General features: G+C 44.5%; 1 protein-coding gene across 5 annotated transcripts in view; it reads left to right on the top strand.

The window, feature by feature from the left end:
- Window positions 1–6,078, top strand: part of UBAC2 (UBA domain containing 2) — a 214,730-nt gene extending 208,652 nt beyond the window's left edge. For all 5 annotated transcript variants that reach the window (XM_037800640.1, XM_037800641.1, XM_037800643.1 and 2 more), the window contains one exon: window positions 4,735–6,078. In XM_037800640.1, the coding sequence (XP_037656568.1) occupies window positions 4,735–4,842 (108 nt within the window). In that variant the 3' untranslated portion in view covers window positions 4,843–6,078. The remainder of the gene's footprint in view (window positions 1–4,734) is intronic.
- The last annotated feature ends 9,230 nt before the right edge of the window (window positions 6,079–15,308 follow it).

Genomic DNA, 15,308 nt, shown 5'->3' with positions numbered 1-15,308 from the left:
TTTAGTATCCACCAAAGAAAGCAATAAACATCTGTTCCCTGTGTTGCTGTTTTTTGCTTCAGTTCTTATATTCTGGACTATGAACCTTAGAAATTACTAAAGAAAGGACAGCAGTAGAATACCCAACAGACTTGTGGGGCCCAGTCCAATCACCCTGCCATTATAGGATGGCAGCAGTTAAACAGACACCCGTCTGAACCGTTATCTCTTTACTTCTCCTGATCATGACTGACTGATTATTATCCACATGCCCAAACTGCTACAACCAGAGCGTTGTAACCAAAGCATGCCATATCATTTTTCCTTGGATATTTATAGTTTGGGTTGCTAGGGAGAACTTACAGTCACCCTTCCCTAGTGTGATTGATTGTTCATGTATTTTTTGAAAAGAAGAACTGTGTTAACACTGTTTCTACTCAGTCAGTTGTTTTTTATATGATAAAAATACCAGGTCAGTCAGCAATGAAAATTCTCTAGTCACGCTTGTCTTCTCACCCCTAAAAAATGCAAAAAGCTCTGAAGCCAATTTGGCTATAGGGGCATGATTGCTAACCTTAAAACACTCTCTTCAGCAAAGATCTGTGAAAATCCTGGCTCAGTTGTCAAAGCAGCAGTGGTGAATGTGTGGTGGGTGTGTTTGAGAGAGAGAGAATGAACTCAGAAGGAAGCTCTGCATAGAGGAAAAGCTTTTGTTCTCAAACTGGGATATCACTTACATTTGAGCAGAGACATAGCCCAGCAATCCTAGTTCTGAAGGATTTCTTCTCCTCTAGGAAGGGAGAAGTGCTGCATGTCCTGGGGTTTTCTCTGTCATTCAGGCCATTGCTTCTGCCTTGATTGCCTGTGTGTAACCAACCCACTGTCATCATCTTCTGGATGACAAACCGAGTACATAGTCAGTGGAGGGAAACTCACATACCAAATGGAAGTCGTAGTCAAACACTCCTCCACGTTATCAGCACTGGATCTAGGTCTGGATTTCATCAGCTCCAGATTATGAATCATGATTTGCCAAACTTCAGAATTGCTGACTGTGAACAGCAATTAGATTTGGCCCTGCTGCTAGGGGCAAAGAAGAAGCCAGTCCATAGCTATACTTGAGATACTATAGGTGACAAAATGCTGAAGATAGTAAATGTAGCCTTCTCCATTCTATTTAAAGTTATTAAGAATGAGTTGTTTGGGGACTGTAGTAGCATGTTCATAGATAACAAAGAGAGAGCGTAGAGCTAACCAACTCCTCACTGGCATAAGTTATCTCTACTAAAGGTAGTGGTCCTTCAGCTGGAAGTCATTGGGTTAAACATCATAAAAGGGCTATTTCAACCCAGATTGGAAATAACCTAGTAAGTGTATCTGTCTAGATTGGTGAGGTTTTTCTTCCTCGTTGACACATATCCAGCACAATCTTCTATCATTCCTCACCCCCTGTACCGGTTGGGAGTACAGAAAGGAAGGGCAGTAGAACTCAGTTGAAAACTCCCCCTAACTGCCACCCCACACCACAGCCACCCAGGAAAGGGAACGGTATGAATTCTGAGAATTGAAAGGCAAAATTGATGTTTGATTTCTGGCAGAAGCCTAAAATAGATTATCAAAGAAATGATTTGTAAACATGAAAAAGAGTGCTGTGGTCTAAAGGCACCAAACTAATCCTAATGACACAAAATGTCATCCAAGATATTTGACCCCATCTCATTCCTTTAAGAGATATGTGGAATGGATAATAGACACTGTGGAACGGATAATAATAATGATGTGGGTTTGAAAGTGGTTAAAAATCTCTAAAAATGTTGATTACCCACTTGAATACAAGAGGAGGTCTCTGGTGAGTTCTGGGCTCATCTTTGACCTTGCGGTGTTTGACATTTTTATCTGTAATAACTTGAATGAAGTTGTAGAGGTTTGTCCACCAAATTTAGGGATGATACAAGTTTAAGAGAGATGATTAACATAGTAGACAACAGAATTAAAATTCAAAATAATTAATTTCAGTTGGCTGGCAAACCATCAGGTGAAATTGAACAGAGATGTGTAAACTCAGAGGGTTGGATTTGAGAAACCTGGCTTGAGAGCATTTCATGTGAAAATATTGGAGGGTTTTTAGCAGGCCACAACAGTGTGATATAACTACATACACAAAAGCTTGCACACCCTCACATACACATGTGTGCACATGCTACTAAAGCATTCCTCTACTGTAATAATCGAAGTTAAGCGTTGAGACCATACGAAGGCCGTTGTCTCACTGCCCTTTGCCCTGCCAGACCACACCGGTGATATTGTGCTCAGCTCTGGGCACTATTTGGGGATGGCGTTCATTAACAAGAGAGCATTTAGAAGAAAGGGACTGGGTTGGAAAGTGCTGGAGACTGAAACACAATGATGAACCAAGGTAGTCACGGCCCTTGAAAACTTCCAATCTCATGGGTGGGGAGAAGCAATTGGTCCTACAAATACATGTAAAATCACAGCTGTAATAAGCACAGGACAGAGAGGTAAATGGTGCCAGAAGGACTTCCGCTCTGGGGATTCCTACTAGTCCTAGAGAAAGTGCCTAGTGCCCCCAGATCTGATGGAGGAAGGGAGTTAACCCAGCCAGAGCAAAGAGAAGAGCTTCCAGGCAGAGCACAGGTGGGAATGTGGAGCACCCTCGTGGGTCTGGAATAAACCCAGGAGGTATGGTGGAGAGGACTGCCCTAAGAAAGTGAAGGGATGAAGGGGAGGAAGGAAACTGGCCTTCAAACACTGGAAGTTCTTGATGTAGAAAAGAGAGGAGGGTTGTTTTGTACTACTTCAAAGGGCAAAATTAGGACCTCTGAAGTCCTACTATGGCAGTTACCGAGAGGCCAATTTCTTCTCCTTAAGTAACAGTAGCCCTTCAGTTTCCATAGTGATCTAGGGCAACCAAGGCTGATATGCTAGAAAAAGGGGCTCTTGCCTTGGGTGGGAAACAAAGCTAGATGATTCATCCCATTCTTTCCATAGCTTCCCATCCAATCTGGGGAGTTAAGCTTGAAATCATATGTGGACATCTCACCATCTTTCACATATATGTGCTCCGCCATACACCTGCTCACCTTTGGATGGCCCTTCTCATAGGCACAGACCATTCCTTTAGAAAACACTTGTCAAATGTTTCTGACCGCAACCCACAGTAAGAAATGCATTTTTATGGTGCAGCCCACTACACCCATATATGTAAATATAGAGAGCTGAAGTTAAAGTTTTATGGAAAGAATACCCTTATTACACGCATTTTTAAAATCTTAGTCTTTAACCCGCTAAGTGTTCATGACCCACCAGTGGAATGGATCACACCCCTCAGTTTGAAACAACACCGTGTAGAAACTCCAACGCCTGCAAAGTGTTTTCCCAGTTCCTCTAGCTGGGTTCACTTTCTCTAATGCTCTTTGGGGGGGATGGGTCTGGGTGTCAGCCTGGGTGGTGCCTGAGATGTTACTCAACTTGTCCTCCTCACTCCCCACCTATCTGTGCACTGCACCTTCTTCCTCTCTTTGGGTCATCCTTTCACTCATGTAAGCCTGGCCCATGCCCTGTCCACCTGCTCAAGCCACCCCACACTCACACCCACACCCTTCAGAATCCTAATCAGAGGAAGGAAAGCCAGTATTGGGCCTGTTCTCTTTTCACTATGTAACACCAAGTGCATTGCTTTCTATAGGAAATAAAAATTAAAAATAGAGATCATGTCCTCTGCTCAGCCCACAAAAGCCTCTTAAACCAAAAGTTGCTGAAAATCTGTTTATAATTTTTTGTTACATTATTGCAAATGTAGTGTATCTCGCTACAAACACCCACACAAAAATGGATTCCTGTGGCTAAGCTGGGCCCATAACTATTTTTATAGTACTTTTTAAATGGGAAAATAGGTTCCAAACAACTGGACTTACACTTAAACTCTAGTAACACTACCTTTTTTGGCATTGAAGACTTGAAATACAGGAAACCTCTGTATTCGCAGATTCAGGATTTGTGGTCAAAAAAAAATTCATACTTGGCCCTCCCTACGCTTGGTGGCTTTAGCTACCTTCTTTCCATGGTTGCTATCCCTGGCTTAGCTCCACTCTTGCTCTTTGCTGCCACTGTCTATAGAAGCCCCAGGCTGGGGAGAGCCAGCCTCCTTGTCAATCGGGACCTTAGCAAATGTTGCAACTGTTAGAGAGATATGAGCACCAAAAAGAAGAAGTTCCCAGACCGTGTGATGACAAGAACTTAAAGTGCACATTTATCATCAGTGTCTGCCAGCATCAGGAATAAAACTTCAGTTATGCAGTTGTCCACATGTGTTTGGAAACGTGACATTCATAAATTATTCCTCAAGAATCCAAGTTGACACTCAAGGAGTGTGGCCAGGTGGTGGAGCCCAGGACGGTCGATGCAGACCTGCTTTCAAGGCCGTCCCCACCACCTGCTCTGTGGGTCCCAGCAGGTTACTTCACCTCTCCAAAGCCCTGTTTCTTCATCTATAAAATGAGCATTAAATGAGATAATGCATATCTAATGGCTGTGTATGGTAAGCAATTAAGCATATAACCTGTTCTAATTTTTTTAGACATCAGATTTCACACTGAAAAGAATATTAGTTGCTTGGTTTTTGTTTGTTCATTTGTTTTTGATAGGTTTTGACCTTTCCTACAAAACACATGAAGAGCATTTGGGGGCCAAGTGTTGTCAGCATCATCATGTTTCTGGTTTTATTTCTCTTTTTAGGTCGCCCGACTCATGGAAATGGGATTTTCCAGAGGTGATGCTTTGGAAGCCCTGAGAGCTTCAAATAATGACCTTAATGTGGCTACCAACTTCCTGCTGCAGCACTGACGGGCCTGAGGCTCCGACGACAGTGGATGCCGTCCCCACTTACAAATCAGCCCCAGAGGACCAGGCACTCTGGATAGCGACGGTGTTCTCGTGGGTACAGGGAGGTCCCTACTGCTTCCCTATCCAAAACTCCAAGATTATTGATTACAGTTACAATATCAAAAATAAGTTTGCCATTAAATTAGCATGTATTTTCTATCTTTATTTTTTTATCGGATATTTTCCTTAATTTGGGGAATTATCACTTATTCCTAATGTGTGTTTAAAATGCATTAAAATCACAGATTTCTGCAAGCAGTAAAATAGCAATCCAGATGGAAAATTACTGCTGTTGTAGTATTCTTCTTTTTACTATAATGCATTATCCTACATAATATTTGATCATCATAATCTTAAAGGGGAAAAGAGCAATGTCATTTCAGAAAGGGTATGTCAAATTATTTGTTACGGACTTTTTAATCACTATTTTTTTTTCTCAAGTTTGTTACTAAGCCCCAGTGCTGTCAATCATGCAGACTTCCGAGGAGGTGAGCAGCCAGTATTAGCCAGGCCTGCTCGCCCAGGGAGAAGCAGGGAACTCAGGTCCACTCCACTTTCCTCCCAGGCCGTTCCAGTCTAGGGAATTTTCCCCAGCTCCTCCTTACTTCCGTTAGAGATAATAATAATAAAGTACCAGTTCAAGGAATAATAAAGTACCAGTTCAAGGCTCTGGAACCCTCCAAGAAACTTAACTGGAATTAATTTGGCTCAGAATGTCCAGAGTTAGCCACTTTCTAGAGGAGAGAACAGGACAAAGAGGAGATGAAGAGAAGAGTGGGCTTCCTGGAGCAAAACGAGGGCCCCACTGGACTGTCTGGGGGCTGGCTCCAGGTGCACTGGCCCCGAGGAGAGAAGAGAAAATATCTGAAGCCGTGGTTTTGCCTGACTTTTGCCCAACTGCAGAGCTAAACTGCCTGGTCCTCACTGCTCGCAGCCAGCTCCTCTGGAAGCAGGTGCTCCCTGGCTCCTAGGCTGTGATCTGAACAGAAGGGTAAGGGAAGGCAGATACAGAGTATGCTCATCAGGGCAAGGAATGCAAGAAGTGGGCTGAAATGAGCAATAAAAGATCTAAAGCAAGTTGATTAAGATTTAAGGAAATTGTGCAACTACTATGTTCTGCAAAATCAGCGGAAATGTATCAGACTGATGCAAACTTAGAAGTGTGATACTTATAATAAAGTTTTTAGTGTGTTTTACTTTCCAGTATCTTTTATTAGAATTATCTAAATAAAACATTATTCTAGGCTGTACTGTTTACCACAAAAAAAAAAAAAAAAAGATTTGTCAGACTGCTCATCTTTCCTTCAAAAGATTTGGGTGCTTGTTTTCAAATGAGGCAGGCCCTTTTCTCCCTGTAAGCAGGGCTGGCCTGGGAACATCCCAGTCAGTGGCATTACTGTGCTGAAACCTGGACACCCGGGATCCAGAAGGCCTGGTTCTTAGGCTTGCTGGGACCATGGGGCTGCTCAGAATGGGAGTTCAGGTGACTTTCTGGGAGCTGACTGGCCCCAAGCATCAGCCCCTGACTGCAATCGTTTCCCCTTCCCTGGTTTTAAGGAACAGTTGACTTAGTAGGCACCCTTCACCAAATTCTCTGACCAAGGGACTATATAAAGAGAGCCTGAAAGTGTGCTGAAGATGAATGCATAATACCCCTGAGGGAAATTTAAATCCATCCTCTACTTCCTGATGCAAAGGGTAGCAGGCAAAGAACAACCCGTATCCAAAATTACACCATCTCTTATATGTCCAGCTATTAGTACCTAGAAAGTAAAACAAAATCAGAATGAAAATTCTCACTGACTTCAGACTTTTCATTGCTTCTCTCACAGAGGATAGGGAGTAAAGTACATTATAAGAATCACTATTTTAGGCATGCCTTTTAAAGCCTTAGCCATCCATTTTTTGTTTGTTTTCTAATCAGTATTCCCTTTTAAATGTGATTACATCTCAGAGAGCTTTGCCCTTCTGAAAGGAACCTTAGGGACCTTCTAACTCAGTCCCCTGGACCGCCCCTGCCGGGACCAGTCTGGCTTTTCACTCTTGGCTCATTTTCTTTGCCTCCCTGGGGACCCCGTCCCTGGCCCACTCTTGCCTCCTTCAGGTGCTGACATAAACTGCCATCCACCGCAGGGTTCTGAATACCTGAAAACTCCCTTGTCAAGACACCAAACTCTTTCAGGCCGATGGGCCCTGAAAGGAAAACCTTGGGATTCCACGGACAGTGGTGTGTGCCAGAGGGGGGCATCAGAGAGCCATTTGATTGGGTTTCCTAAGGTCTAGAGGGGATCATCCAGGCCTTTGATTCTGTGTGAAGGGGTAACAGATAGGGTTTAATTTCAGAAGCAGACTCCAGCTTGTGAAATGGGAAGACGAAGAGGGGGGGAAACTCTCTATAAGGAAGCTCCACCCCTTCCCAGATTAAAGAAAATCTGCCTCTGAAGTCCTGATTCACAACCTAGACTGAGTTTGGGTTTAGAAAGGTAAAGATTTTAGGGAAAGTGGACACAAAAACATAAATGCATTCCAGTGTCATTTAGAATGTTTTCTGAGTCCCTGAGTTTATATGTTCCTACGACAAGTACTCTTAAATTGAAATGGAAGTCTAAAACCATATACTTAAGAGTTTTATTTAAACCAGATAGCTTAAGTGATAATTTATGAGAATCAAAGGGAGGTGATTCTCTTCACTTATAGTCCCCTGACCCATATTAGTGTTTTTATAAAGAGATGGACCAAAAATGTCAAAGTTAACTTTCTTGCTCAGACTAAAATTTTAGTTCTGAAACTAAAATCATAAGTGTAAGAAAAATTAACAGAACCATGTGATTTTGTTTACTCACCTGCATGACATAGCCTTATCCATCTGGTGGAGAAACAACCCCAGTAGCTACATTCTGATGATACCACTAGCAGAGTTGGGGTTTCAGGGAGAGAGAGTGGGATGGGATGGGCATGGTTTGGCCTAGAAAGGTTTTAGGTACCAGAAAGAAACCCAGCAGGAAAGTGGCCACCTAGATGTCAAAAATCAGTCTGAAAAGAGGCAGGAATTAGAGAACTCGATCAGGAATCCCGCAACAGGAAACTGAGATCCTGGCCTAAGAAGGGGAATGATCAGAAGCCCAAGGAGGGATTGACCTTAGAAGGAGGAAGGATACTTCAGTTCTCTGGAACAAGAGAAAGGAGGAGACAAAGGTAAACCACAGATAAGTCATAAAAAGAAACTCAAATCATCCAGTTTCCCCTAATAAAGAAGGGAATGAGGTCATCTCCTGAGGTTGAAGGGCAAGAGATAGGGTTGGGAACTTAAGGAGAGTGGAATCCATTAGAGAGGTGAAAAAGAGTTTTCAAACAGGAGAAAAGTGAAAAAGATCGATATTATCCTGTAACAAAGGGACTTGACACTGTTTATTAACTGCAGTACTTCGGTTTGCTGAACCCTCTACCCCATGGGAATTCCAGAGGTCCTAGAGAAGCCCAAAGAAGCCAATCCTTTCTTGACCTCTCTGGAATGTTCTGTGCTGCCCTCAGAATCTGAATAGACTTGGAAGGGGGGAGGGAAGAAAGAGAAACCCAGAACCTGAAGGAGGTAGGGAAGAAAGGTCTTAGAAACCCACTGGGCAAAAGCCTATGCTAATAGTTACCTGGACACCCACCCCAGTCCTCACTCAAATACCAAACTAGCCTGAGGGTCTCTGGGCTCCCTCCAAGGTCAGGGAGCAGGGACGCGGTTCCCAGATGGCGGATGTAGCTCTCCTAGGGCCTCCTACTTCACAGCAAAATGGAAAAAGCAGCGGGGCAAGTTGCACGTATTGCAGTGTGACCCAGTGACCCACAGTCACTTAAACTAGAGAAACTAGAGACAAGTCCAGGAGCCCCACCTTTCAGCCCAGGTGTGTGAAAATTCTGTTAAATCTGACTTCTTTGCCCAGACTGCTGGTACCACCTGTTCTTAAATTCACAGGTTTGTCAAATGTGCAAACTAGAAGAAAACATGCATCTGGGGTAAGCCCTCATTTTGCAGGTGAGGAGGCCGGGTCAGAGAGGCAAGATAACGTGGCTAAGGTCATCAAGGAGACCACGGGGCTTGAGCCAAGACCAGCTCTCAACCCCTCAGTCCCTTTCACATGCTGCTTCTTGGAGGTTTTAACTGGTCCTCACATTTAGCATTTCTCTCTGGGTGCTTTAGAGTCCAGGACTTGGGTGTCCTGCTGGGGTGTCTCCCGACCCCTCGCAACCTGCAAAGGGGAGTGGGAGGACAGACGGAAGGTTCCCCGTGTTCAGCCTTCCAGGTTGCCTCTCGGGTCTGTCCTGAGTTCCTCTGTGGCCTTCCACACCCCTTGTCTCTGACCACCTCACAGGCTAGGGGCGCCCCTTGCTGTTCCGTATCCTTTTACATGACTGCCCCACCCCACCCCCTGTTATCTGTTCCGGAAGAGGGGGACCTGGGTCACACACTGGAGGAAACAGGAAACAGGGCTTCTCAGGGCCCAAAGGCAGGTCTCCTCCTGGGGTGCCAGAGTTTTCTTTTCACACCCACTAGATCTACCTGAAGCCAAATCCAACTAGTTCTCCCCAGAACTGCCCACATTCACAGATGGGAAAACCAGGGGTCTAGAAATAAACGGTGCACTGCAAACATAAAAGTTAGATGGCGACCCCACGACTCCCTATGGCTAGGTTGGTGATGATAAAATGCCTCCTCTAAGAAGAAATTGGTGGTGATCCAATGTCCCCTCCCACCCAATATTAGCATTAAGACAATTCCCCATTGTAATGCTTTCCAAAGGTGGCTCCTTGGAACCTAAATGGAAGCCTGGGTTTAATTTGAGTCTTTAACCAGAGGGTGTGGGTTTTTATAATGCCAGCCCCTACGGACTTTGTAAACCCCTTACCCTTTAACCTAGGACAAACCCCAGGCAGGAGCACTTGGTACCCCAGTTAGGTCCAGCGTGGTTTTCTGACCTGGGCTGGAAAGGGGAGAAGTTAACAAAAGGCCTCAAGGAATACCAAGAGGGGAAGGCCCCAGGTGTCATGGGGGGTGATGTGGTGGAAGGGGGCCTCTGCCCTCTGAGCATCCCTCCTTCCGGGATGCACTTTGCTCCCCACAAGAGCCCCCAGGACTGCCTGGCTCTGGGGTCATATGTCTGACTTTTCTGTTTTACGGATTTTTATTTAACTATGGGAGACCAAGGTCAGTTTTGTTCTTTTGCTCTTAGCAATTCTCTATATGGCGCTTTCTATTGTAAGATTATATTATGTTAGACAGAAGTACTGTTTAGTATCTGGTAATTTTTCAACCTAGGGCTCTCTTTGCAGATTTTGTAAAACCCCATGTTTGTGTAACCTACGACAGACCCCAGTTTTTCGTAGTAATAAACCTGCCAGGATCACAGAGGTCTTTTGCAAAATAGGAAAGATCTTCCCCCAGCGTTTGGTGGGTTGGTGTCGCCTTCTCCCAGCAGGTGGGGCCCAGTACATTTAAGTGCTCACAAAGATGAATGTGATATTAGCACCTGCTGTTGCCTCAGGATTTGTTTAAAGGAAAACGAAGAAGTGGATTTATTTTAAGTATAAAAAAGACAAGCAAATAATTGAAAAAGCCAAATGTCGAGTGCAGGGAAGGGCCAGGCCTGCCCCTTTCCCCAGGTGTTCCTGCTTGAAGGGGGCCCCAACGTGAACACAATAGTGGTTCGGTTATTTAAAAAAAAAAAAGTTAAAGCCAAATACCCACTCTCAGCCTACCTTATTTCTGATTATTTGTGTAACTGTTCCAAATATTAATGAAGTTTCTAAATTTCTAGCTTAAAGCCACTCCAAAATGATAAAAATAAATTTTCAGATTGGGGAAGGGCACACAGAGGGGTTTCAAAGGGTTAGGAATTTCTGATTCTTAAAATGGGTGGAGGTTTATAGGGATATCTGGTTTGGTTTTTTAATATGTTCTATATGCTATATGTACTCTTTTGTATGAATGAAATATTGAATTAAAAGTTGTTTTTTTTTTCAAATACTTCAGAGAAATAAAGAGCCACTTCCCCTCTTTGCGGCATATACAGACTTCTTCCAGAGCCTCCAGCCGGGAGGGCCTGAGTGCCCTCTTGTGCCTTGGGGAGAGCTCCAGAACCCCAGGGCTGGGCAGAGAGCATCCAGAGGGGGCAGGCATAGGGACCTGACTCCAGCCCAGAAGGAGTTAGAACTGAGAGTTAGACAGAAAAGCACCTTGGAGAACTTCTCATACCACTCTCCCTCATTTCTCTGATGAAGACACTTCTGTTGGGGGTCAAGAACTGTTTCAGGGAAGTGCAGGATAAAGATCTGCTGGGACCGAGAACCAAGGAAGGCTCTGGTGACGGGTCTGCCTCCAGCACCTCGCGGGGTAGCCAGGGGCAGGCATTTCCCAACAAATCAGATCCTCCCAGGCGCCTAACCCAAACCACGTTACCTGGGAAGCCTAACAGGTAACACGGCAAGTCTATTTAATGCCAGTGAATCTCCTGGGTGCCTCCCACACACTAAGAGCTGAAATAAACTAAAAGTGCCCTGTGGGCAAGGGCTACCGCTGATGCCAGTCTTTCCCCAGCTTCCATCACGATCCCTGAATCCTAAGTGCTTGGTCAATGTTTGTTGAGTGAGTAAATGAGGTACACAAACATGAAGGAGAGAGAATCCCTGCCCTCTAGGGGAAACAGCTGTTATTTTTAATACAAATGGTGTGTGCAGAAGTTCTCTTATCCTAGGCTAGTTGGTCAATTCATTTCTAAGAGTTGGGTAAAGTGCAGAATGTGCCCATGTATTAAATATTTTGTTTTCATTTGAAACATGTAAATATAAGTCATTCACCAATCTTCTGGTGTCAGTTTGTCCAAGGCTCCCTCTTTTTTTAATATGGGTATACTGATAAAAATTTGTGAAGTCTTTCATAATCCATATCCATAATGCATCATTTATGAGATCCAGTTTCTTTATTAAATTTAGAGTGAGAATTTAATGACGCAATCACAATGTCATAGTCATTTCACCCACACCTATTTTAACAGCAAGTTTTGTTTGGTTTTGTTAGCAATTCATAAACGTGCCAAAGCATTCAAATTAGTTCTTGTAAAATCAGCTCTTTCCTTTTGCCTTTTTTACTCTACCATTTACATAATAATTACATTGCTTAATCTCAATAACAAATACAACTGACATAAGAAGGTCTGGGAACAAACACAGCTGTCTCTTGGTGAGCACAGCTCCCTCCACTTGTGGGGCCAAAGAGCACAGCCCTGTTAGGGAGAGACCACGCGCCATAAACACACTGTGCACCATGGGTGACTTGGGCCCACTCAGCCCCTGGAGTTGGTTAAGGGGGATCTGCTAAGACCATTTCTACTGTAGAAGCTAAGAAGTAAATGGAGAAAGTCTTGACTCTGGGAGAATCGCAAGTGATGCCTGAGTTCTGGGAACTGTGCCTCCGATTTCTTAGACTGCCTCCTAGATGGCACCCGTAGCCTCACTAAGCCTGAACAAATGAATGACAGCACTTCACTAGCTCCCGACACCACAAACTCAGGAAGATATTTTCTCCCTCAGCCCCCTACCAGGGGAGCCTCCACTCACAGTTCCCCAGGTCCTGCTGTCTGCGCACAAGTGAGATTCAAGGATGGGCATCAGCTCCAGGTGACAAAATATGCTTGATTTTTTAATACCTGAACTCGGTACCATTCGTCTTGCCCTCCCTAGCTCTTCCCTATCTTTCTTCCCCTCCCCTCTCTTTTAGGGTTTTGCCTTCAACATCGTGTGGCTACCGTGCCCACCGCTGGCCTCTGTTTTCTCAGATGAGAGAATGAACACTGGCAAGTAGCTGAACAGGTAATTGAAGTCAGAATACACAAAGAAAATCGAGGCAGATACATGGCAAAACCCACGAACTCATGGGAAATCAGGGCTGCGGATATACTCACTGGGCTCTGCACTCAGAAATCCTACGGATCTCAGGGCTGGAAGGGATGTCAGAGAGGATCTTGAAGATCATCCCGGTTTTGCAGATGGAGTAAGGGTCGAGAGGGACCAGTTCTCATCGAGGTCACCCCGCTACGTGGGACAGAACAGGTCTCCAGGCCGAGTCTGTGAGAACCCCGGTGCCGGCTCTTCTGCCACACCTGCCCGGGCTGCACTTACTGCTTAAAGGCTGGAGGTGACAGGCGAAGGGCTCCAGCCGGCTCTTCACATGCCAAGTGTTGTCAGGGATTTGACCTCTAACCTCCTTTGGCCTCTCCCTGAGTTGCCTGCTTTCCTCAGCTCTGCCCAGTAGATGCACATCACAGAGCCTGTGAAAAGGACTGTGGTTACAGTTGGTCTCACTCACAGCCCCCACACGTGTTCCAGAACTATCTGCAAATATAAAAGATGAGTCGATGGATAAAACAAGAGATAAGATTAACAGATGTCTACAGAAGTTCTTTGAGTAGTGCAAACTAGAAAAACAGGACAGGGCTCGGCATGAAAGATGCTCTACATGAAAGCCGCTCAATAAATGTGGGTAATCAACTTGACCCAGGGAGAAAAGTCGTAGAAAAACTGCATGAGGTGTGTGCACGGCGCCTTCGGGGAACTGATCCCTCGTCCTCGGCCCCATCCCCCCACTAGCCTTCCATGGTGTCTCCTGCGTGTCTGGAAGGCTCAGCCGCAGGCTCTCTCCAACATATCTGGATGTGTGGGAGCTCCTGGAGGTGCCTACGGAAATAAATGGGAATAATGATACTCGTTTTCTCTTTTGGCTTTTATTGTTTGTTCAACAGCAGCTAGGAAGTGTGACGCTGGGAAGAGGAGAGCAGGATTTCTTTTTCTTGAATAGGGTAGAGAGATGAAGATTACCTTGGAGGTAGAAGCGAGGACACTAGTGCTGACAAAATGACCCCCAAAACGATGAGTGATCACTGGGCTAGCAAAGGAGCAGGTGACCTAGGCAACCGCCACTCTCCAGCTGGGTTGGAACTGGGCCGGGGACACTGAGGAGGCAGCCGGGTTCCGGGCTCCAGGCAGAACCTCGCGCCACTGTGAGGCCTTTATCAGCCGTGTCCCGGGAGGTGAGCAGCGTTCCTGGGCCCCAGTGCCCTGTCCGGTAAAATGAGGAGACTTCCTGCCCGGCCTGCCCACCTCAGAGGGCTGCCGTGGGGATCGAGGGAGTTCAGGACCTGCTTCCAAACTGTTGAACACCATATTCATGGCATATTCTTAATATTATTAATAACATTAATGAATAAGATCGGGTCTTATTTTGAAAGTTGATAATGAAGATTTTTGTTTTTTGTTTTTTAATTCAATTTTATTGAGATATATTCACATACCATGCAGTCATACAAAGCATACATTCAGTTGTTCACAGTACAATTATATAGTTGTGTGTTCATTACCAAAATTAATTTTTGAGCATTTTTATTACCACACACTCAAAAATAATAAGAATAAAAATTAAAGTGAACAAGAACAATTAAAGTAAAAAAGAACACTGGGTGCCTTTTTTTTTTTTTTTTTTGCCCCCATTTTTCTACTAATCCATCTATACACTAGACAAAGGGGAGTGTGCCACATGGCTTTTCCAATCACATTGTCACCTGTCATAAGCTACGTTTTTATACAATCATCTTCAAGATTCATGGGTTCTGGGTTGTAGTTTGATAGTCTCAGGTATGTACCACCAGCTACCCCAATTCATTAGAACCTGAAAAGGGTTGTCTATATTGTACGTAAGAGTGCCCACCAGAGTGACCTCTCGGCTCCTTTTGGAATCTCTCTGCCACTGAAGCTTGATAATAAAGATTTTAAAGTATTTTTAAAGTGTTTGGCAGCACTGGATGGCCTTAGTTGGAAATGTTCCCACCAAACTGGAAAGAGTTACGGTGGAGGTCAAGGGTACGTGCCTTGAGCAATTTGTGCATATTCCTCTGCACCCGAGATTTTCCTTCTCTCATCTTAAAAGAAAAAAAAAATGGTGTGCTTCACCAAGGACCTCTCTCTGTCATCTTTCTCTTTTCTTTTCTGTATCTTCAACTTCTCCTTCACTCCCTCCTTTCCTTCAGTGTCCAAACCACATTGATTACTCTCTAGTTTAAAAAAGAAAAAAAAAGGCCCCATCCTCCCTGATTCCTCATTAAAGACAAATTTCTTGAAATAAGTTTCTACACTTGCTCTCTCTCCTTTCTAGCTCCCTCGTTCTCCTCAGCCCACTAACATCTGACCAATTTTTGGCTAAATGAAAAAACTACTGGTCCTCCAGTAGTTCCTCCTTCTTCAAACACTTCTCCCTTGGTTTTGGAAAATGACACTATCCTGGTTTTCCTGCCATTTCTAAGTCATTCCTGTGGGTTTCTCATCTTCCCTCCCCTTAAATGTTGACATCCTCCAATCCTTTCCGAGGCCCCCTTCAACTCTCTCTGGGCAGT

Source organism: Choloepus didactylus, chromosome 12, assembly GCF_015220235.1.
Source record: "Choloepus didactylus isolate mChoDid1 chromosome 12, mChoDid1.pri, whole genome shotgun sequence".
NCBI classification, from domain to species: Eukaryota; Metazoa; Chordata; class Mammalia; order Pilosa; family Megalonychidae; genus Choloepus; species Choloepus didactylus.
Note: the sequence above shows the minus strand (reverse complement) of the source record. Positions and strands in the feature narration are given on the sequence as shown.